The sequence below is a fragment of the Drosophila biarmipes genome, chromosome X (genome assembly GCF_025231255.1).
Source record: "Drosophila biarmipes strain raj3 chromosome X, RU_DBia_V1.1, whole genome shotgun sequence".
Classification (NCBI taxonomy): domain Eukaryota; kingdom Metazoa; phylum Arthropoda; class Insecta; order Diptera; family Drosophilidae; genus Drosophila; species Drosophila biarmipes.
In genome coordinates, this window is record NC_066611.1 from 9161597 (window position 1) to 9185500 (window position 23904).

Below are 23904 nucleotides of genomic sequence, written 5' to 3' on the forward strand. Positions count from 1 at the left end.
TCCATCAAACCGCACCGACTGCGCAGTGTATATACAGTGCGGACTGTGTGTATAAGGCGCCGGCCGCAAATGTGCCAAATGAGAGGCTTTCGGTTTTCTATTAACTGTCAGCCGTTTAATTTACAAGCACTTTTCGAGCACCTCGGCCGCAGCAGGCGGTCGCCCGTCGGAGGACGGGGGATATCCAGTGCTCGGCACTGGGAGCCGGGTACTTGGAGGCCCTTTCGGGGGCTCCGAAGGTCTGGAGGTGCCCAATAAATTAACCAGCAGACGAGAACGGAAATGAAATGTCTGTGTGTCGGTGTGTCGGTGTGGCGCAGATCGGAAGTGCGGTTTGGGCGAGTGGGTTAAGTGGGTGGTGGACGAGGTTGCCCCGGCTGGGGACACTTTCACAGGGTGGCACCACGGCCCCGCCCCCTTTTCCGGGCAACTGGCAACTGACATTTTCCTGGCTTCGTCCATTTCCATGTCGCATGTCAAGCGATGCGAATTCTAATTAAAATTTAATTGTTTACACTTTTCGGCCAACGAGCGGAAATGGGAGCGGAAGTGCCAAAGGCTTGGCCTGCACGGCGAGAAAAATTGAGGTGATCTTTGATTGGGAATGGCTTTTAATCCGATTTTTTTAATATTTCTAAAACAAGAAATACTCTTGTTTCAAATCAATTAAAGAGGAGGCTAAAAATATGCTGACTTTAATATTCAAAATTTTTGTTGCCTACTTTTAGGCACAGTCACTGGTGACTTAAATCTTCGAAAATTCTGTGGCCATAAATAATTTTTAATAAAGGTATTGAAAATTATTAAATTAAATATAAATATAATATAAAGTAAGTTACCACTTGAACTATTTTTCGTCTTGTTTAAACAGCTTCAGATTCAGATTATATTTCTTTTTGTGTGGTCACCGCGCCTCCCCTTAATAGCACAGGCCCCTTTCCCTATTTTTTTGATTGTCCGAGGTTCAGGTCCGTGGCCATTAGCTCTAAGTATTGTCGTGCTTGGCGCGTTTAATTGTCGCTTGGCCTGATTTACATGGACGGCGACAAAAGTTCGCAAAACAAACAGCTGGCGGGAGGGGCTAATGCCTCGGGGGGCGGAGGCGGGTGTTTAGGGGCTTTTCCAGGGGGTGGCAGCACGAACGTGCCTCGCATGCCAATGGAATGCTTATCAAAGTGTATAAAATTCATAGAAATTATGACGCGAGCGCAGAAAGTTGCAAGAAAAAGACGTTTGACGTTGACACAATGTTTTGTCGCTGTGTGTGTGGAGGGGCGGCAGGCGGCAGGGGGCGTGGCTAAGTTGTGTGCTTAAGCGTTTTATTGTCTTTAAGCTTCATTAAGTCAAATGGCGCAAACGTTTAGGGCAAATGAAAAGCACATCACGAAGCGCCGAAATTAAAGTAGATCCAGATCCACAGCCAGGGCCAAAGTGAGCTTTTCGGATGACCACGATTTCGGTAGTTCAACTTGAGAAAATAATCTGCTTATACCTAATTTTGGCTTAGCAATTACAAAAATGTGAGGAACTTAAGTTAATGGCATTTTACCTCGATTCAGCTTTCGTTTTCTGTACAGAAAGGCACGCAAAAGTATGGCGGTGTCTAAGTATGCTACAATATATTTTGAATTCCATCGATTGCATACTTTTAAACACCTTTCTCAAACACATATAACAAACTCTACATAAAATTAATCACATGAGCCCAACAAATACTTATTTTCGCAAACTATTTTAAAAGGTTTAAATATTTATATTCACCAACTTTTCCCCATATAGGACCCTCTCTCACCCCTCAAGGCTTTTACACTTGCCAACAAAATAGAACAGATATAGCGTGTGTGTGTGTCCTTTTTCGCCGCCTGGCAATTAAAAAGTTGTCGCCTAACGATAAACGCGCGAAATCGAGTTAGAATGCTGCAGCAAATTAAATTAAGCTGAAAACTTTGTTGAAACGGGAATAATACAGTCGCGAGGAGTCTCCAGACCTTCCCTTCGGGAGAAAATAATTGAATCATGCAGGATGAGTGGGTGAGCATATATAATATTCACAGGGATTATTTAGGATAACGGAAAGAATTTCGCTATTGACACGAATCCTCCTCCTGAAGGACTACTTCAAGGATATCAAGGAAGGCGAGCTGCACTTTCTGAGATTCATCAGGAAATAGAAATCTGAAAGATATACTGGGGCTTGATCATCAGAAACCATTTATTTAAATATGGTCTGAGTTATTTTTCACATATCTTCAAAACATCTAGAAAATCCTTTAGCAAAATGTCACTCAAAGTGAGTGGGGACTTGCAGATGAAGTTTAACTCAAAATATTGTGTGGTTATCTTGGGATAAGTGCGCAGATCCTTGATCTTTCCAACAATATACATGGCCAAGTGACCCACGGGCCCATAAGAAATTTACAACGGATCCGGGGAGGAATGAACAATTTTCGGCAAAGCAAGGGGGAATCGAAAGCAAAAAAAAACGGAAAAGATTAGGGCATTAAATCATGGACAACTACTCGAGCTGGCAGCCCAAGGACAAGGACAAAAAGCTGACACGACGACGAGGACGAGGACGACGGTGATGGGCTGATGGGATGCTCGGTCCTGGTCCTGGTCCTGGGCTCCAGGAACTCGGCGCGCAGCTCCTTCTGTCATTTGTGGCTGCTGGTCTGCTTCATTGGTTTTTGATTGTGTTTGGCTGCCTTATTTATTTATGGCCAATGAGTCCCCGTCCATTGCCAGGCAGCTGCGCGGGCGGAGGGGCAGTGGTTGCCAAAGCTTTCATAAAATATTATATCTTGTTTTTACTCACCAAGCCACGCAGACACACTGATATCCGGCACTCGAAGAATTTTAAAGCTGCGGATTAAAGGTAATAGAAAATATTTATAACATGAAATCAATAAAGCACAAGTAACTTTCAAGAAAATATATTAATTTTATAGTTAGTCTATACCACTTTATTTAAAGTTGATAAAATATTTCTTTTATTATGTCATATTTTATTGGGGAGAAAAAGTGATGTTTGCAACACAAGGTTGTGATTTTAAAGAAACTCTTTGTAAAATCACCTAACATGAAAAAGGACTTTTAAAATTAAAACCTTTTTTTTAAAGAAATAGAACCACAATAAGCAAAGGTACATTGTGAAAATAATAATTATAATGCAAGTTTTAATGTAAATTTTGAATCAAGATATGCAAATGCATTCACTCCCACGCAATATTCCTGATTAGAATAGTATTCATATTGATTGCAGAGTGAAAATACAGATCTATATTGTAACTTTAATGATAATTACATTTTAATGGAATAAAACAATAATTTTTTCAAGTGCATCTATGTGTTTGCGCACATAAGCTCGGGCCAACTCATGAAGAGCCTTCGCTCACAGCAAAGTTAAATTGCAAACAACAAGGAGAGGAGGATGAGGAAGTGAAGCCGGCGCCAGGAGCAAGAGCTGGCAAAATCGAGCTGGGAATAGGGCGATGGTGCTCAGCCAGGAGGAGCGGCAAGGCGGGAAGCGGGGGGCAAGTCGTGTGGCGAAGTTCGCTGGCTTTTTGTATAACTTTTGATTAATAGAGCGACGACGAGGCTGCCAGGCAGCTGTCGTTGGCATAATTGCACCACACACACACCGCAGTTTTGGCCCCAGCCCCCCCTAGTCCCTCCCCCCCACAGCCACCGCTCCTGACCTCCGCAACCCCTGACCTCCGCCCCCTGCCACTCTGGCCTGCACATGACAACAACTTCAAGCTCGGAGCTGAAACTTCTTACGCTAAATTGATTCCGTTGAAAACAAGTGCCCGGACTAGTGTGAGAAAATGGAAAAGGGTAGGGTTAGTGCTGGGAAAACTGCTGGGGGAGAACTGCGGCAGGGGGCGAGGCAAGAGCTCGTCGGGATAACAGACAAATGCACTTATGCAACGCGGCCGAAGACAACATAAAAACAAACAACTTTGGCCGGCTCTGCTCCAGCCGATTTCCATATGCCCGCCAAGACGGCTTCATCCGACCCATTTCCATATCCCTTTTCCCAGATTCCAGATCCCAGATCCCCCCTAAAAACACCGAAACTACAAGCATATCAAAAATGCCGTAAGGTCTGGGGCATGGGCGTGGGCAACAAGCCAGGCTGTTACACTCCGCTACACTGTGCTACACGGAAATCCTCGTTCCCCTGACAGCGGATTAAGGCCGCTGAAATCGGGGTTGAGTGGGGGGTGCTTGCGTTGCTGATGAGGGTTCCGGGGTTTTGCGGGCTTTATCGCCATATGATTCATGGCCCCCCGACCCAGCAGTGCTTTTTTGTCATTATATTTCACCTTAACCGCAGCCGATGCAAGGGTTTGCATATCATTGTTTTCCCCGAGTAAATGCTTTTGCATTGAAAGTTCACAATTTCATTATATGTTTTTATGAAGTATTTATGGTTTGGCCATGAAAATATTTACAAATTTGCTGTATGATTTCATGACAGCCTCAGAAATGCCAAATTTTTTCCCACACAAAGAAGGCATACCTTCTATTTTAGTAACCTTAATTTGCTCTGGTTGCCAGCAAACGAAAAGTATGAACAAAAATGCTGCAGTTTGGCCAGATCTATTATTAAATTCATTTAATATGGGCAGGCGGCAAAGCCCCCTCTTGGAATCTATGCGGCCTGCGTCCCTGGACTCATTGACCATTGACCATTGACCATTGACAGTTGCCGGTTTTTCGGTGCAAAGTGCAGTTGAGATTTGCGCCTGATTTGCTCTGCGGTCAGGCCATTTAATTGCATGTGAGCTGCTGTCAGTCGGTCGGCACAACTAAAACGGCACCGGAGTGGACGGGGACATGGCAGGGGACATGGCAATCGGCGTGGCCGGGGCTTAAATCAAATTTAAAGCCGTGCTGCCAGTGTCCCGATAAATTATCCATGCATGCATATTACCCTCGCAGGGGTCCTGGCCGGGTCCTCGTCCTGCACATGGCATAATGCATGCACACTTAAGGCCTCGAGAGTGCCAGCCAAATGGCATGGCAGAGACGGATGCTCCGCCAGATAGCGCGCGCAGCAGAGATGGCGCCACAGACCCTAGCCCTAGCCACCCCCAACTCCGCCCGAGCCCAGCCCAAAACCCACCCGACACATCTCATCTCAACTCAGAAAGCTTAGCAAAATACTTTCATAATAATCTTTATGGCACAACGAGGAAAATAGAAAAAAGCAGTGGGCAAAACTGTTACCAAAAAAGCCAAACGGAAAACACACGGCTAAGCGAATTGCACAGCACGAAATTTGTACGCAGGGAGCTAAGTGACTTGGAGGACCTCTTAAGGCGCTTTTAAATATTTAAAAAAATCCTAGCATGTGCATAGTTTTCCCAAGATTATCTACATGTAAAAACATAACCTATGTAAGAGCTCTAAAATAATAAAAATGTAATAATAACTATTTTTATAATATACTTGTATAATAATACTAATATTATTTATTTTTATACAAAATTTGTTCTAATATAAATTTTACAATGAAAAGTAACTATTTATAGAATATGATAATACTTACTAGAATAAAACTGTATTATAAAAAATTTGTATTCATCAAAAAATTATGACAATAGATCAAATTACATTTAATTATATACTTACAAAAAATCTGAGCACTTACATAATTTACACCACATTATATACATTTAAAAACATGACCAATATAAAGGCTTTAATAATGAATTAATAATGATTTTCCATTAAATAATGATAAGTATTTATATTATATGATAATAATTATTTGCTTTAAAAGTATACTAAGAAAACAATTTTAAATAAATAAATAATTGACAAGGAAATGGAGGAAATTGTCTATCTTAAGGCTTTAAAAATATTTCAATTCTAATTTCCAACTAAATAATATTAATATTCTATCTTTATATTTGATAATTCAAATTCAATTCACCTAAATATATTTTACTAAAAAGAATGTATATTTATAAATAACTAATTGACAAAAAATTAATGAAATGTATTTTCAAATCATGCCCTCTTAGAGTACTTAAAATTTTTTTGATTATGATATGTAATTGAAAACTTGTATATCTGTAAAAATAAGAAAAATGTTATTTTTCGGATTGAAACTTAAGCTAGCATTAAAAAAACTACATTCCAAATAATCATAATTTATTCACATGAAAAGCCAAGTTGATGTTAAATAAATATTTTCAGATGCTGTTCCGCAGATACATTTTTTTCTGTGTAGACTCCCGCAGAAGGGCAACCAAATGGAAATTGCCAGTGGTGGGGCTTTCGAAGGGGTTCCCAAAAAAGGGGCGGAGGGGGTGGCGTGCGCTGTACACTGTGATTTGCCTGCATGTTTTTGTTGCTATGCGCACTCCATGTAGTTGGTTTTTTATGAAGCCGCCGGCGAGCGACCCCATGTATGCCACACCCACACCCCGCTCCCAGGCCCTCGCACTTTTTATGGGCGCACGGCGAAAAGGGGGCGGGGCTGGCCGCCGAGCTGCAGGATTTTCAGGTTTGACGTGTTTTTGTGAGATTAAGTTGCGATAATAAATCGCCTGCTTCCTGGGGAAGTAACAACTTACCCGGCAAATCCCACGAATAACTCAAATACGACAGTTTGCATTTCTTTTGCATTTCACCCTGCTTCCTGCTTAAACAAATAACCTCACAATTTCGTAAAAAATACAGATTTTTCTTTGTTTTTTCACTCCTTTTTTAAGGCCATCGTTTAGTGCCTAAGCGCGTGTAATAAAAATGTTTGTTAAGCCTTTTCACAAACTACTCAACGCAATCCCCACATGAGAACATTTATTTGTTTTGTTTCAACTTTTTGATACCTGAACTTTTGTTCGAAACTGCAGCATATGCAAATCATTAGTACTTTCTTTTATTTGAAATTGTAATAGGTTTGTAGAAGAAAGTGAAAGTAAGGCCTGACCTAGTCAGCTACTTTGGGGATTAGTCATATTGTTAGATGTTTTAGCTCCTATGATTTTTGGTGTTACAAGAAATGCAATTTGCGATATTTCTTGCAAGTATTTTTATGGCATTTTCCCTTAAACCCTTTACAGTGCACAGTAAGAAAAGGAGCCTTACATATGCAATTTGTGAAATAAATTGATGTTCCTGGCAGCATGAAAATGTTTTCTTAAAGGAACTTATAGCTTGAGAGATTATTTTTTCTTTCATATTGTTTTATATTTAATATTACCAATTTATTATTTTTATAACCAATTGAGTTCTAAAAGGGTTTCTAAGATAATATATATATAACAGATGCAATTTTTAAATAAACTGATGTTTCTGGCAGTATAAAAAGTTCTTATTATTATTATTATTTTATATTAAATATTACCTAAACATAAATGTGCTAAACCAATTGATCTAAGCAAATAGAGTTATAAAAGGGTTTCCAAGGTGATATAAAAAGACATTAAAATACAGGGGGATCCCCTGGCTGGCTTTTGGTCAGTGTAAATGGAGGCGAACTCCTTTTTGGGGCCCGGCGTTTTGTTTGTTTTGCCAAATGCTAAAAGCAAAGTTGGATTATGTAAGGGCAAATATGTACGAGGCTGTGGGGGCGTGTGAGTGGAGATAATACAGGCGAATCTGGTGTCCGCCATATCTGAGTTCTGGCTCCGAGTTCGGTGCTCTGGCTGTGTGTGTGCTTCTGGCCGAGCCCAAAAGTTGAATGTGCTGCTGAAGCCGTGGCAAGGTGAGTTTTATATGCTATAATTTTTCTCCCCTTTTTTCTGCGCTCGGGCGGGGCTGCTCTGCATGAGCTGGATTTAATAAATTCTAATGTTTGCTTACCTTGCCCGAAAGGCTCTCAACCTGAAACCAACCGCACACGGAGACGGCCACATATGGCGGCAGATGGTTTTCGGCATGGGCTGGGGGGTAGGAATAGGTTGTTTGGGTGGCGGGGGATAACAATGTAAGGAGCCAGCCCGGCAGCCAGCCAGCTGGAACCGGAGCTCGGCGCCATAGCAGATTTACTTTTATTGCAAATTGCAATTCTGCATTCTCGGCTGCCTCCGGACCTCGACCACCGCCTGCTCCTCCTCCTCCGCCCCTTTTGGCCACATGATATAGACATTTAAATGAATGAATGGACAGATACACTGGGGTAGCTCGACGAGGGGGGCCACTCCAAGCCCTCGGGCTAATGTGCAACCGGAGCCGGGCATCTGCATTTCATAAGCGAACCACCTCCCAGCTGTCCGCCACAGTGACAGCCGGCTATGACGGACATAAAGCAGTCACTGACTTGGCACAAATTGAAAGCATAGAATTACACGAGTGCAGTTTGCGGCGGATGTTGCATTTCGAAATGCGAAACTGACTTTCTCTCCGGGCTTAAATTGCATTTCAATTTGGGTTTTCAACTGCGAATATCCGAAACCGATTACCATTTTTATTGTTTTCGCCGAACGGGGCTCCAATTTACAAGCGAATCGAATTGGTTATCACATTTTTGATAGGCCAGCGGCTCATTTTGCATTTTAATCGAGTTATATTTGCTATTTTAAGGCACCTTGATGAGTGAGTTGGCAGTAAATTAAGTAGTCATTGCTATAAACACTCAAATAATTCTATTTTTTGGCAGTCTTAATCAATCACTACCTATTATATATGGCTTTCTTCCTATTATATAACAAACAAACAGATACATTTGTATTTCTTACCCACAGCATAGGTTCCACAAAACCCTTCATTGCATAACTATCGATGAGATTAAGCCATCTTTCTGCTTGAAATGCCCCTTTAAAATACCTTTCAGAGCATTCTTTGTGCCTGCTTTCCCCCCAAAAGAACCCGCCCGCCTGGGATTTAAGTTACAACTTCTAAGATACTTTCCCCAGCGCTCTGGCAAAAATGAAAATTTGCAATTTTCCCAGAGCCCGGACTAATAGCTGCCCTATCGAATTTCCGAGCAGCCACTGTGGCCGTCCTTGTGGCTGCACCTGCTGCAGCCGAGGAGAGCAGCAACATGGATTCCAGTCTACGCCCTTAATTAATAAAGCCCTTTCTTTATTGTGCTGGCGATGCAAGGTTCCTTGGACAGCAACTGGGGGATCGAGCGGTGCCTCTCCCTGGCTAGCGGAACCAGGTCCAGAACTTCCACCAGCGGCGGTTGGAGCGCTGGCCGCCGGGCGGCGGCACGGCGGGGCGTGGCATCGGCTGGGGCGGCATCACCGGGATCTTGGGCGGGTCCCTGTCCGCCAGGTCGTCCACGCGGCTCTGGGTGGCGCGCAGCACGCAGTGGCGGTACTGCTCCATGGCCGGGAAGCAGTGGCAGGAGCGCTGGCGGTGCGCCTGCAGGCAGCTCTGCAGCCGGGCGGCCACGTCCGAGCAGGGCGGCTCCGCCACCTCCTTCAGGGAGCCCTCCACGCGCTGCACCAGCCGCTCGAACTCCGCGTAGATGGCCTCCGTCGGCCTGGAAACACACAAAGGGGCAGGGCTATTAAATGTCGCTCATTAGGGGGAAACTGAATAGTGCACTACAGTGCAGGTTCCAATTACGTTTATTAATCAGTGAGCTATTAGGTTTTCGTGGTTAGCAGGGGAATATTATGCACATTTTAAAGAAAAGATTGTCGGATATTTCCCCATTTAAGCCTAGTGCCAATTTAAATTGTAAACTTAATTTTTAATGCATTTTTAGTGCTGGCAGGGCAGCTAATGTGCACACATTTAAAAGACTGCCAAAATGTAGATGCATTTAAAGGTAAGTTTGGGTTATTATTTTGCCCTAAGTCGATTTGCACAACTGTTGTCAGTTGGCTTAAAAGTAGTCTTCTAAGAGAAAAATATTTTAATAAATACTAAGAAAAAAATATTTAAATAAATACTTCGTATATATAAGCATTTATTAAGCTGTTTGAAAAAGGATTTCAAGTTAAATAAAATTCAAAAATATTTAACGAAAGTAGAAAAAGAAAAGGGGTTTTTAAACACCAAATATTACTCATATTTTCTACAAAAAAAAATGTTTAGTCACAACATAAAAAACAATCGATGTACTGTTTTTTAAGTATACCAAATATTTTACACCTGAAAAATGTTTCGTATAACATACCTGTTTTATGGGTAGTCAATAAACCCCAAGAGAAAGTACTTTCCAATGTTTGAAGGATATTTACCCTTTGAGCATTATGGATTTCTGACTCACATTCGCTGGATGTCAGAGGTGATGCTTCCTGATCTCGATCGGTGTTCCATGGAGACGAGCTGCGGTTGAGGGTGCTCCTGGTCTTGGTCCCGCTGCTCCTCCTGGTCCGACTTTTTCGACTCATCCGCCTGCTTAGCCGCGGACTCCTTTGGCTGCTGTGGTGGGAGGGGTTCAGCCACGCCCTCCGCCCCCTCGGCCTTGGCCCCGCCCCCCTCGGCACGCGTCTCGCCGGCCAACTGGGCGCCCATTTCGAGAGTGTGCTCGGATTATCCCGGCTAGATTTGCTCCGTGTGTATTTTGTGGCTGCGACTGGGTTAACCTGTGAACTGTGCTGTTGTGGGGTTTTTTATTTTGTCAAACAGATACAATTTTCATGGCTAGGGATTTGGAGTTGCTGAACTAACTGGGCAAGTGAAAGTGTTCTCCGTTTGTTTTGTTGAAATTTGTGGCCAAGTACTGCTGTGTAAGGCAACATTTTAATGAACTATTTTATTATAAACTAGTTGTGTAGAGTCATTTAACTATTTCATACGATCATTATTAAAAAAACACACAGTTTAAAGTTTTTTTTTCAACTGAATTACAACAATGAAAATTTAAAGAGAATAGTAGAAGACCTCGACTGTCAGATACCCATTACTCAGCTAAGGGGAGTGCGAGTGAGAAAGACTGCGAACAGGATCCACATAGGTGTACAAAATTTAATCAAATAAATGTTACAAAATAAAAAAAAAACAGTATGTAGGTTGTGGAAACACCGGGAATTGAACCCGGCACCTCTCACATGCAAAGCAATCGGTCTGCCTCTAAGCTATGTTCCCCTAAAAAAACCTTTTAAAATCAGGCTGCAGAAAACTAGCAAATCTTTTTCCCATACCGACCAGATTCCCAGACCAGGTTTCAAGAAAAAGACAACTTCAAATAATAAAAAAAAAGTGAATCTCGAAAACTCTAAGCAAACCCCTCTTGCAGATGAAGCCAGCACTTAAAAAGAGTATTAAAAAAAAATTTGTAAAGATTATGGAGACGCCGGGGATTGAACCCGGGGCCTCTCACATGCAAAGCGAGCGCTCTACCACTGAGCTACGTCCCCTTGAAACAGATCGACTCCTTTTCAGTTCAATAATCCACAAATAACTAAACAACAAAAATGACAGTAAAATTATCCTTTTCCAACACTAAATGCAAGCTTAAAAATAATTCCAACACTGGTGAGTTAAGGTGCCAGTGCTCTTTTGATCCCTTCTCACCTCTGCAGCTGTCAATTTTTAAGCATTTTGACCGAGGGTCCTGCGAAGGGCCCGTCGTTGAGGTGATGATCCACAAAATACCGCCACCCAGCGCCCATCCACGGTTTCCCCCGGAATTTTTGCCTAATTGCGCATTAGAGGGAAAAGTTTTCCTGTTTCCTGCGAATGGCCGCATCGCAACACATTGCGAAAGTTCAGCCAGACAATTTGACGATGGGCCACGATGTCCGTCAAATGCAGGCGTCCTCCGGATCCATCTCCGGCCCCCACTCCATCTCCGTCCGACTGCATCAGTGTCCGGATCCGGCAGCCGCCACCGGGTCTCATCCTCCCGAACTAATCAAGCCAAAGCCAAAGCCAAAGCCAGAGCGAAAGCAAAAGCCACCTGGCTACAGGTGCAGGTTCAGGTGGGGTCGCACAAACTTCTGCGGCTGCGGGGCATAAAAAAGTCAAGAAGTTTGTTGTGGCTGGCATTTCGTTATTGGAATTTTCATTGGCCACAAAAATACTTTTTCGATTAAACTTTAACGGCGCGTAAAATGCGGAGCCGGCGACGCCAAATGGCCGGAAAAATGCCGGAGCCGCCGTGCAGGTCCCGATGCCAAATCAGAAAATGATTAATTACAGAATGCCGCGTGGGGGCCAGGCTCCAGGGTCCCGGATCCGGGGATCTTGCTGTGCGGCCTGCCAAATGCCAATTAGCGGAAATATTTCACGTGGCCGACGTCGCCGACTAATGGAAATAAATTAGTTCGGCCTGCCCTTTTCGCCGGCCGAGGCTCCACATCAAAAATGTTAAATACGCACATCCCCGGCCGGGGGAGAAATGCCATGTCCGAATGGATATGTCTACTAAACTCGGCAAAATCAGCGCCCTGGGCAGAGAGCAGCAACCGGAGCCCTTCGTTAGCTGCTGCGGAAAATCCAGCGGAGCATTCGCATTGTTTTCGGGGCCCAGGACTTCCAACATGGCTATTTTATGGATAGTACCAGGCCTTACATAACGTATATCATTTCCTAGGCCTCTAATAAATACGAAAATCTTCAGCCAAGTTGGTATTATCAGCCCACTTTTGTATAAAAATATTTTTATAATTTGTCATGACTTTAAAGAACATCACTCCGTATTTTATTGAACTATATAAAGATTATTTTTGTCTTTTCACCAATGAAAAAGCTACCCCCAAAGTGCCTGTAAATACTCTTAAATTGATCTACTTTATAAAAATTACATATATAGTCGATTGGTATGCCATTTTCGCTGTCCAGCCCTTTTGTGCACCAATCACAGCCATAAAATACAATAATAATCCCGTGTCCGAAATCTGGGCTACTTAAAAGTAATCCCTAGCACTTTCAGATATTTTTAATCCCCGACTTGGCTGCCTTTTTTGGGGGCGTAATCCGCAGTTGGCAACACTGTTGCAATGAGCTGGAAAGTTCATTTGGTCCCAGTGGCAGATTTCGGTTTTCGAAAGTCCAGAGTGCGTGTACCCCAGCGGCCCCGAAACCAATGTTCCCCGGGGTCCAGGGCCAGGCCCATCAACTGCCGTCCAGTTGTTGGCCAACTGCAGGCGGGCGTTTAATTGCCACGCCCACCGACATATTTGGCGCGGACCATGATCAGGCTGCAGAATGCTCGTACACAGGGATTACAATCAGCATGAAAATCAAGCGTCAAAAAGTTTTACCACCAATCCGCAGCAGTTTTTCATCTTCAGCGGCGGCATGCGAGTGGATGTGCCACGCCCACAGCCCGCAGCCCGCAGCCCACAGCCCCCTGGCCTTGGCAGTGCCAGATGTGCTGGAGGAGCAGAGAAAGGAGCAGAGCCCGTGGCTGGAGGAGAAGCTGCAGCCGGAGCATCCGCATCAGCATTAGCCGAGCACGTTCAACTTCCCAGTGGCACGCGAAACCGCACAAAATGTCGCCTCCCCACTTGCGAACCTCTTACTTCATCACACTCACTCGCACTCGCGGGGTGGGCGACCGCCTCCTCCTCTCCCATTCGCCCCGCCCACTTTTCAGCCAAGTCATGCTCTGCGAATTTTTCGCACATTTTTGCCCCTTTCTTTTTTATTTGATACCTCTTGGACTGCAGGGGCGTATTTGGCAAAGGACAACTCTTGTGATCTTGGGATCTATAGCACCCACAGTCAGAATTTTTGGTATGCTATCACATTTTAATATTTAAAATGGATTGGCATAAAATATGTGACAAAACTTATTTTCAGTCATTACCAACTCATGTGATCTTGGGATCTATAGCACCTACAATCATAACTTTTGGGATGATATCTTATTTCATTATTTGGCAAAGGTTTGCATAAAATAAAAAATATAAAACTAATTTCCCGCCAAAACCAACTTATGTTATCTTGGGATTCTATGCCATCTTCTGGCATTACATTTGGGATGTTAGCATAAAACAAATGGATAAACTAATCTATTCAATAGAAAACTTAAGATGTTCCCTTCCTTGCCTGTATTTTAGCATACAAATTTTACTTTCTTCTATAATTACCAAGGGAGGGGCTATATAAAATAATCAATACCTTATGCATTTACTGCATTTTGCGATCAAACTTTATAGGGCCTCAAGAAATAAATTGAAGTACTCTCATTTTCTTCAATTCCAGTGCAGTTCGGTACCATTGCCATTTGGTGCTGTCTGTTTGATAGTTTTGTGCAGCAATATCGCATCTATTTCAAAATCAAATGAAGCCATTCTACGGTTTTATGACAGATCGTAAAAAATAAAGAAATCGCAGTGCTGGGTATTTTATGTGTGGCAAACTCTTTTATGGTTTTCGCATTCCTCTCATTTTTTTTGTGCGGTGGTCGGTTGGTCGGTGTGCGCTGGCTGCGCTCGCTATATTTTTCAGCATATAAATTTTCGTTCAAGTTGAAAAGTTTCACATACTCCTGTCACGTAACGCGCAGTGGGGTCGGCAAGGTCCCGCGGTGGAAGGACGCGGGCTGGTGGGCGTACTGGTGGGCGGCTTGGAGCGGATCGCAGGGCTGTCGGCGGCGTGGGTCGCGTGCTGAGCTGAGTCCATGCCACGCCGGAGTCCGAGTCGCTAATTTATGGCCTGACATTAGAATGCAATCATATTCACTTAAAAAAGTGCATAACTTTTGGCTCCTGCCGTTGCCCGACTTACGGTTGTCATCGCTGTTGTTCCTGCTGCACCGCCATCCATTTCCCCCGCCGCACTTCGCTGCAAATAACTTTTATTGCACTTGAGCTTAATTGCTGTACAAATTGCTGCTAATCGCGCGTGTGCTGCATGCGAGCGAGGCAAAGGTTGAGGTTAGGTTTCCATTTCCGCTTCCGTGGCGCCAGTTGACGTGCGGCGTTGCCACCTGGTGGCACGTAGCGCGGAACTGTACCGAAGTCACTTCTGCGATTAATTGCTGCATTTCGAGGTTATCGAGATGAAGCAAACACAATTAAATTGGGATTATTTTTAAACTAGCTATTTGTTATGAAATAAAATCCAATATAACTAGGTAAACGTTTTAGTCAATTATTCATAAAGATTAACAAACAATGACAAATCATATTTATTAGCTTACCATTAAATTATCTGTTGTTCAGGGGCACATGGCTTACGCGATTGCACTGTAAGCAATGTAAATAATTCTCTTAGGACGACTAAGTTAACCAAGCAAATCATCAATTCTCAAATTTTTACAAAATGACAGTTAAATAAAGCATAGTGATAAATTACTTTTTTTATGATTGATCGTTTATCACACCAGCTATTCCACGCAAAGGAATCGTGTGATTAATTGCTTTAATTGGATGTTTAATATTAATTAAACTTATGTAGCGATGATTAATCGCTCTTAAGGGATATTAATTTTCCTTTTTGTAAACCAAAAACAGTTTACACTTTGTGTATATTCTTTTGCATAATTAACTAAAATATGTAGCTTAGTTTTATCCGCGGCTCCTGTCCACCTCGCTTAAATTCCACACAACCAACTTAACCTGGTCATAAACAGGAGGAGCCCACGAAAAAGCGAGAAGAAAAGGGGCGAGAATCATATAAATAAATCTCATCATAAGCATGCATATGCAAATGAATAAAATCTAAACCGAAAAGTGTAAGCCGGCGGCAGCGGCGCCACTGACCCGTAACATGTGTCGCCCGTCCCAGCGGACACGCCCACTTCCCTGCCATCCGGATGGGTTGTGTGTGGGCGGATGGGCGGATGGGCGGTGGGCTGATGGTCGGTTTGACTGGTTGGTTGGTGGGGTTTTCGGGTTTGTTGGGCTGTCCTGGTGTAACATAAGCCGCAAAAAGATTTTCGACAACGGGCGCCGGGCAAAATGTGAAAACCAAAGAATTATTGCCTTGTCGCCTGTCCCTGACCTGACCCTCTGCCGCTCCAGCGCCAGCGCCAGCTCCGGCTGCACATGGCCGGCTGGCATAATCTTTGTGCCAACGCCAGCCGCCGACGTCGGCGTCAACGTATCCCCAGGCTGCCAGTTTACAATTTTGCAGCCGACACCAAGTGCTGACAGCCTGGATATTTTCACGCTGGCCAGAGGAAATATTTATTTTTATTTATTTAATAGTAAATCATTATCCCAATTTAAAGACCAATTTCAAATTGTGAAGGTTTAAAATTTATTAAATTACATTTTAAATACTTAATAATTCTGATCAATTTTAAAATTAAGATTTTGTAAAGGGAGCTGAGAATATTTATTTATTTATAAAGAATGTACCATATGCTGTATTAAAATAACTATATTATATTAACTATAAGGATAGCAAAACTCACACCTCTATTTTAAATTTCTATAAGATATTCAATAAGTGATCTAATAAATGCCTTCTAGGAAGCATTATAATTAAGCTGGGTTTTCCTAGAGTGTTTCTCCCCATTTTCTTCGGCTTTCTCCGCTCTTCTCGCATAATTGTTTGCTGTTGATGATGTTGTTCTCCACGGCGTGTGTGTGAGCGAGGGTGTGCCTTCGGTGTGTGTGTGAGGTGTTTGGTTAAGCACATAATTAATACGAAATTTGATTGCCTTTGCCGCGCTGGGACCGGAAGTAGACGAAGAAGAGCCAGCAGCACCGGATGCGGGTGAGCTCCTGCTCTCTCTCCCCCCTCTCTCTCTCTCTCTCTCTCTGTGTGAGTGTGTGTGCGGGGTGTATAAGTGAAAGTCAAATTAAAGTAAACTCGACTTGGCAACCACCCACCCAACCGGCCACCCTCCGCTGCGGTTTGCCGCTTAAACGCTTGTGGTTTAATTAATCGACTCATAGCTGCAGCTCCCCTCTCCTGCCCGCCGCGACCCGCCTCCTGCCCCGCCCCTTTCGAGTGACTTCCTGTCACTGCGGTTTTACCACCCCCCCGCCGCCAACCCCTTTTGTGTCTGACTGTTGACGCTTTTTAATAACTTGGCCAAGGCCTCTTCTCCAACCGCCTGAAACGGGGTAGATAAAAAACTTTAACTTTTGCCAGAGCGCGCCTCTTGCTTATGGCCGAAAATAAATCAAGAACCAAACTACTTTGGCCCGAATGATTAATTAACTGCATTTTGTGCTCGACCACGTCCGGTGGCCCCGACCATTTGCCGCCACACCCTACGCCCCTTCGCTTAACTACAGTGGAGCTTTCAGGTACTAACCTTGTTCAATACTTAAGCTTAAGCCTTACTTTATCATTAAAATTATTTTCCTTAACATTTTAGCACAAACATAAGATCTATATTAAATTTTTTTATAAATCCAAAAAATTATGTTTATTTCTAGGAAGATCAATAAAAAATATTGCGGATTTGAAAATGCTACTGAAATATTAGTCATACGATATATTTTATTTCCAACTTTTATAAAAAACAATTAAAACTAATATTTTCGATTCCATTTCTATTAATAATAACTATAAACATTTGATATTTGGAATGTATTTCAGCACTAAAACTAGAAATATAATAATTGTGTAGGTTCAACAGAGGTTCGAAGCCTGCTGGTATTGGATTATAAAAAAAGTTTCATATTGTAATAATGTTAATTAATAGTTATGTAATTGATTAATACAAATAACGAGACCTGGAACCTGAAGACGTTTATCAACCAAATCACGCATCACACTAGACAATGTGGCATACAGTGTTCACCTGGGGGAGGAGCCACTGTACCCCTAACTACCAACTACACACGCAGAGGGCTGCCAATGGTCTGCGGCGCCACTTGAACGTCTGCGTTAAGATATTATTAATGTGCTTGTTAGCATTGGCTGCTGTGACTGCTCCGCTGTCCGAGTGGCATGAATTATGTGCGCTTTTTGCGCCCGTTGCCATCACAATTAACCGTAAGTGATGAGGCGGAGTCGCAGTGGGAGTCCTCCAGACAATCGCATGCCCATTCCCTCCTGGCCCAAGGACAACGCCATTCGCAGCAATAATCCTGCATTGTTCGGGGGCTGTCTGCGCCGACTTTGAAATGCGCCCGGGCTCAGGCAAACAGTTGATGGAAGGCCTTCCGTCGATGCGATGTGCGGTCTGTAATTCCATCGCCTAGGCAATTATCAAGGGGCGTAATCATTCGCTAGATTAGGTGCGTTCCATAACTTCGATTCGCCCTCTCTTATCGAACCCTTGACAGAGGTAAATCGATGGCAAGCCCATGGTAAATTGGTAGATTTTTATTTAATTTCATGCTTTGTTTGGAGACCTTTGGCAAGTCAATACAAATTACTAGAGATACAACTTAATAAGGTAAGTTTGTTTAACTTATTAACACAGAAGTACGTTTTTTAGAGAGTACAAAAAATTTCTGATTAAATTTCATAATCTATTTTGTTAAGCATAAATGTTGACTGTCAAAAGGAGATATATAATATATTACATTTTTATATATATTAAATATTTTGCTTTGAATATAATTTCTTCATAGTATATTAAGTGAAAATTGAAGCATAAATCTTCTCTCTTAAAATGACATAAGAAAACCATTAATTTTAATTTAATTTCAATAATTTCGCTTTGATTTTAACATCTTAAAAATATTCTAAGAGAATCTTGAATGAAACAGCTGTATATTTGTATAACTCTTCCATTTTATTCTAAACTAGTTAAGAAAAAGCCAAATACTTCAGCTGATTAATGAGTAATCAGCCTTTTGCAGCTTGTAACACCAAATGAAATTCACATTTTAATCATAAATCATAATCATTGAACGAAAGCATTTAATTCCTTTCCTTGCTCCTCCTTGGCCACTTTTTCCTTCTTTCTGATAATGTTTTCGCTGCCATTTTTCCATAGATTAATCAGCCCGACAATTGAATTTTTCGGCCAGGATAAAATGCCCGATAGTTGGTCATTGTTCTGAGAAATCCAATTAGTGCCGGCGGCTAAGGATGCTCGTAGATAGTCGAGTGTGTGTGTACCGCCCACGACCTCCGACCCCGACCCCGACCCCGCCCCGCGGGATAATAAGCAGCTTAAGCTGCTCCTGCTGTCCGGCGCCAAACTCCGCAGCCCGGAGTCCACTGCCCGGAGTCCTTAGTCCGCAAGAAATGTGGGTAGAAAACTTGTTAACGCCAAATCGAAGCTGGAAAAGCTGGAAAAACCCAGAGGTAGAAAGAGTGAGGGGGAGGAGGAGCAGAAGGAGGAGGAGGAGCAGCGAGCATTATACAGATTGAATTGAGACGTTGGGCGATGGAGATTTCCCCCAGGTATCGAGGAGCATACGGCAGACAGGAGGAGCTCTAGCTGGATAATGTACATTGTATACTGCAGGGCGGAGCCGGAGGATGGAAGATGGCTCAGCCATTGTGTAAGCCAAAAATGGCAGCTCTCGATATGATAATGATACAATTTCGATGAAGCTTAACAGGGATTAGGCAGCGGGAGAAGCGGGGCTTCGGTGGCCCAAGCAGGGCAACCGATGAACGATGATGGCAACTAATTGGCCCCGGGTTCGTTCATCTGGCTCCCATTGCCCATTTCCCAGTGCCCATCCACCACCGTTGCCGGTCTCCAGTTTCCCCACTAACCAAGTGGCAATCAACCATAATGCCAGTCCGTTGCAAGTGACAATTTATTAATAAACAGCAGAAACAAGAACCAGGACTTTGGGCGAGGACGATGGAGGGGCAGGAGCGACTGTCAATTACCAGTCGGGGCTATAAATTGCATGTCAGTTGCTCACAGCCCGGATCCCTTACCAATTGCTTACGGAATCGAAGGGAGTGCGCTGCGTTTAATGGGCCCGATAAATTCCACAGGCTGTCAGGGGGCCAGGGGGATTTGGATACGGATAGGGACAGGGATATGGGCGTCGGGATGAACACGGACATGGAGATGCAAGCAGAGCTCCACCGAATCTCGGCCCTCAGCGGATGTTCACCTATCGATTGACAGCCACTTGATGGGGCTGGGGACTACTAACGATCCATTGATCCGGGATAAAACTCGGCACTTTACATTTAAATCGTTTTTAAAAGGGATTCGATTAGTGTTACTAAATTAATCGATATAAACATCGATATTATCGATAAGTATGTAAAATAGTTCTTAAAACTTTTCTTATTAAAATTGCTGTATAATTTAATTTGATTTTTTAAGATCCAATCATTACTTTCTAATTAGAATAATATTTAACATATTCTTTATTTTTACCAGTCGTTTCTTTTTGTGCTGCACGTTTTCCGATGCCTTTGGCATTGCCAACTTTTGATGCCAACTCTTATTAGGACAATGGTTTCAAAACAGTGACTTTCAACAGAAATACAAATAAATTGGTGCCTCGAGAATATGTTTCACTTCAAGCACTGCAAAAATAAACAAGATAGTAACAGCCGCAATGCAATCCCTGGAAGTAGTCATTCAATTTGCGGAAATTGAGCGACGCCGAGCCCAGTGTGACCAGGCCACTGAGTGCAGCAGCCAGCGTGGCCAGCGACGGGGACAAACACAATCAAAGCCCAAGCGCCAAATGCGAAATCAAATTAAGCAAAGTGCGCAAACATTGATAAGGCAGCCGAGGCAGGCGAGGCAGATTGAGGACTTGACTGGATCCCGTGGCCTCCAACTGCAGCCGCATTCCGATCCGAGTGCAGGCGGAAAACTCGCAGAACCAAGAAAAGTCAGTGCCATGGGGGCGGAACGGAGGAGGGGGGCGTGGCAAGAGGGCCGGGGCCGGAGCCACAACCGCAACCGACAAAGGGAAAGTGGCGAGGCGAACGGGTTCTTTGGGTTGTCAACTGTAAAGTAGGGTAGATTACATTGCTTTGAATGATGCCACCAGCCAAGGAACGAAGATTCCGGAAAATGCCAACCGGAATGAGACGAAAGAGCGGTCGGGACTCGACCACTTTGATGCCCATTAAGGGAAAATCCATCAAAGTTCAGGGGAAAATATATACAATTTCATTACATATTTCAATTTATAATCACTTTTACATCAGGTAATTAAAATAGTTTGGCATATTTTGACGAGACTGTACCGAATCATGTATACCCCAAGGAAAATGCAGATGGGTGCAGGTCGTGGCGCCAGCCCAGGGAAAAATCAACAGAAAAAGGAAACAGTCGAATAGGAAGGGTGAAAGGCAAAAGGAAGGGGAAGCGCTGGGTTGGGAGAGGAAAAGGGGGCGTAGGAATGGCAAGACATCGTCTTTTCGCATAGACAAAACCAAAGGACAACGCACAACTGGCTGCAACAAAAAAAGAATAGAGTGGAGTCTGTCCTCCCACAATCGAATTCCAAAATACCCTTGCCAGTTGTGTTGGTGTAAGGTATTAATAAATAATCAAGCAAATATTTATTCAGCATTTTTCACAACTTACAATATAAAGACTAATATTTGAAAACTTAATTAAAACAAATACAAAGAATTTGCATTATATATCTCAGGATTTGCTTTTTCTTAAACTATTTTGTAGCAACCCAAATATGTTTTATATTTTTTTAAATTCTTCAATCCTTATTATTTATATAAACAATTTTTGTAAAGGCCTTGCTCTTGACTACCAGCCTCAAAGTTTTTCTTACATTACAAAAGAAAGGTTTTGTGTTATTAAAATGTTGATTTTTTGTGCACGTACTAATAATAATAATTTCAATAAATTTATAATTCTTATGATTCTTAATGACTACGTGTTAAACCTTTTATGTATTCGTTTTAAGCAATCAGAACACCACATACCTTCACGAATTTTCAGGGCATTGAACAGTCGACGAGGCCATGGGGCAGGATATATGTTTCGGTGACATTCTCCGGGGTCTGCTTCGGACCCGGACCACTAGCCCGGACTTGCACTGGCCCAGTAACTCGAGTAATTGGTAGCACGTTCCTTCCCTCCCCCCCACCCCTCCCCTCCAACTCCCTTCTCCGCCCGAAGATCCCCCCGGAAGCACTCCGCCCCCCTCTTGGCACGCCCCTGACAGCTCGTCGTCATTGCCATTGCTCATCTTCAGCGCTGTGCGGCCCGCAAATGTGTCTTTGTCAGTGCGTCAGTGGAGCGTGCCGCGCTGCAGTGCCAGGAGGTCACCAGCATGGGGAGGTCACCAGCCCCGCCCCCACTCCCATCCAGGAGCCGCCGCCCCCTTTGTCACCACATCTGTGTGGGTGGCACGCAAATGCTTTGGCATATCAAAAGTGAAACTTTGACATATAATTTCTCGCATGGATTTTCACTTTGACGACATAAACGACGACAATGGCACATGGCTTTTGTTGAGCCCGGCAAATGGAAGAGGAGACGCTCGGATACGGATCCAGGTCCAGATCCGGATCCGGCCTAAAAACTTGCCCCCCGGCCGGGGTGAACGAACACGTCGTAAGACTGTGCCGGCAAACGCCTTTCGGGGGCGATACCATCATCGACATCATCAATTCAGAGCCGCCGTCCCACTGTCATTTGAATGGATGGGCAGCCAGCCAGGTGGCAATCTGTGCAGCAGCTTGTGGAATGGAAATGGATAAGTGTGCCAGCAATGGGTTATTTAGGGATTGGCATTGCTAGTGTCTTTTTTCGCCCCCAAATAAGTGGCTCTTCAGTGGGGGCAAAGGGTTTTGAGTACTGAAAATCCCTTTTCAGTATATTTTGAATACTTTTTACAAATATTTTAATAACTTTAATTTTATAATTTCCTTATAAACCATTAGTCCACAGCATTTTGCCGCAAAAACTCTTCGGTTATCTCTTCAAGTTCGTCCTCGGGTATTTGTGCTTGGCACTCATATAGATCATATAAAATGTAGTCTTCATAAAGGTCCTGTTCCGCATTTTGGATAGTATCCGCTTCTGCAGTCGTCACATCTTTTTCAGCCATAGATAGCTTATCTTCAACCTTTTTTACATCGTCTCCTTTAGTAATTTTCCCAGCTTTGTCCTTAGTTCTCGCATCAATCTCTTTCTCAGTATTCTCCATAGGTTTTCCCATATCATTTTCATCAGAGGACTCTCCCTCGTGTATGTACGTGGGTTCCTCGTCACTCCAGTCATCATTCTGCTCCGATTCGATGAACTGCCTGAGGAAATCCGCGAAATACCGAAATATGGGCATAAAATAGGGATCGGTGGGTCCATTGAACATCCTCAAAGCCAGCTGGTGGATGTGTCGGGTGCAGCACTTTGGGAAAAAGAATCGGCGATACCTTTCCCCACTCTGAAGTGGCATAAATATGTCAATAATTGAATAGAAGATTTCGTGCGACACCTACCTTCTTAACGAAAATGACGTGCGACACCGCGACTCTGTCCGACGAACTTCCTAAATTCCTGCAAATTTCCTTCTTCGGGGGATTGCTCATGTTTCGGTGGAATAAAATTTTTATTAGAGGTGGGATAAAGATTGACATATCAAAGATGTACTTTTAACATGTTTTATCGTCTTAGTGTTGCACATATGTTTCCACTTCCATAAACTTAAAGTTTTAGTGTTGTAAAACCATTTTAATTCAAAAGTGTTCTGTTCTGTTTTGGTGTTATAAAACGACATAGTTTGAAGTTTTCAAAAAAATTTAATCAACAGATCTTTTTAATAACAGTAAAAAAAACTTTAAAAACATTTTTCAGATATAATTTTTCTCATTTACATAGACAATTATTTGGTTCTAGTGGGATTTTAAAATACAAAAAATACCAAAATCCCTTCAGAGGACAAGCAATGTCGTGGGATAACACCATTAACGAATTGCTTTAATTTCCTCTTGCTCTTTAACTTAAAACAACAGCCATCGTTGCCTGCAATCCGATATGACAAATATATATGTGTCTCCCTTGTCATGTGAGCTTCCGCCTGCCAGAGGTGCACAATAACCAATTCTCTTTTTCTCCATTACTTTCTCCGTCCGCCCCCACCGCCTTTCCCCATTCTCCTTGCTCCTCACCCCTTTGTTTTTCGGCTCTTGCCTTGCATTTTGTATGGAAATTTAGAAATTATGTTTTCTTGTCTTTTAATTAATAATCTCAAGGGTGTTTTGGCCTGTCCTGGCCAT

The 23904-nt window shown here is 43.1% G+C and overlaps 2 protein-coding genes and 1 non-coding gene across 3 annotated transcripts; all 3 read right to left on the reverse strand.

The window, feature by feature from the left end:
* Positions 1-9021: 9021 nt before the first annotated feature.
* On the reverse strand, positions 9022-10622 carry LOC108026075 (MICOS complex subunit Mic19). Its single transcript, XM_017096777.3, has 2 exons — positions 10184-10622; positions 9022-9448 (listed from the first exon to the last, which is right to left on the reverse strand). Exons 1-2 carry the CDS (start codon positions 10429-10431, stop codon positions 9109-9111), a joined length of 588 nt encoding a protein of 195 aa, XP_016952266.1. The 5' UTR covers positions 10432-10622; the 3' UTR covers positions 9022-9108.
* Positions 10623-11204: 582 nt separating this feature from the next.
* On the reverse strand, positions 11205-11276 carry Trnaa-ugc (transfer RNA alanine (anticodon UGC)). Its single transcript has one exon. It is a non-coding gene; the product is annotated as a tRNA-Ala (tRNA).
* Positions 11277-22565: 11289 nt separating this feature from the next.
* On the reverse strand, positions 22566-23252 carry LOC127011494 (uncharacterized). The gene is made up of 2 exons (XM_050888329.1): positions 23128-23252; positions 22566-23072 (listed from the first exon to the last, which is right to left on the reverse strand). Exons 1-2 carry the CDS (start codon positions 23215-23217, stop codon positions 22566-22568), a joined length of 597 nt encoding a protein of 198 aa, XP_050744286.1. The 5' UTR covers positions 23218-23252.
* Positions 23253-23904: the final 652 nt, after the last annotated feature.

Bases quoted from the DNA above. Each gene is read 5' to 3' on its own strand.
- LOC108026075 (XM_017096777.3), bottom strand. From the start codon at position 10,431: ATGGGCGCCCAGTTGGCCGGCGAGACGCGTGCCGAGGGGGGCGGGGCC. The intron at 9,449-10,183 runs GTGAGTCAGAAA...GTGTGTTTCCAG, and splicing joins ACCTCTGACATCCAGCGAAT to GCCGACGGAGGCCATCTACG.
- LOC127011494 (XM_050888329.1), bottom strand. From the start codon at position 23,217: ATGAGCAATCCCCCGAAGAAGGAAATTTGCAGGAATTTAGGAAGTTCG. The intron at 23,073-23,127 runs GTAGGTGTCGCA...ATGCCACTTCAG, and splicing joins ACGTCATTTTCGTTAAGAAG to AGTGGGGAAAGGTATCGCCG.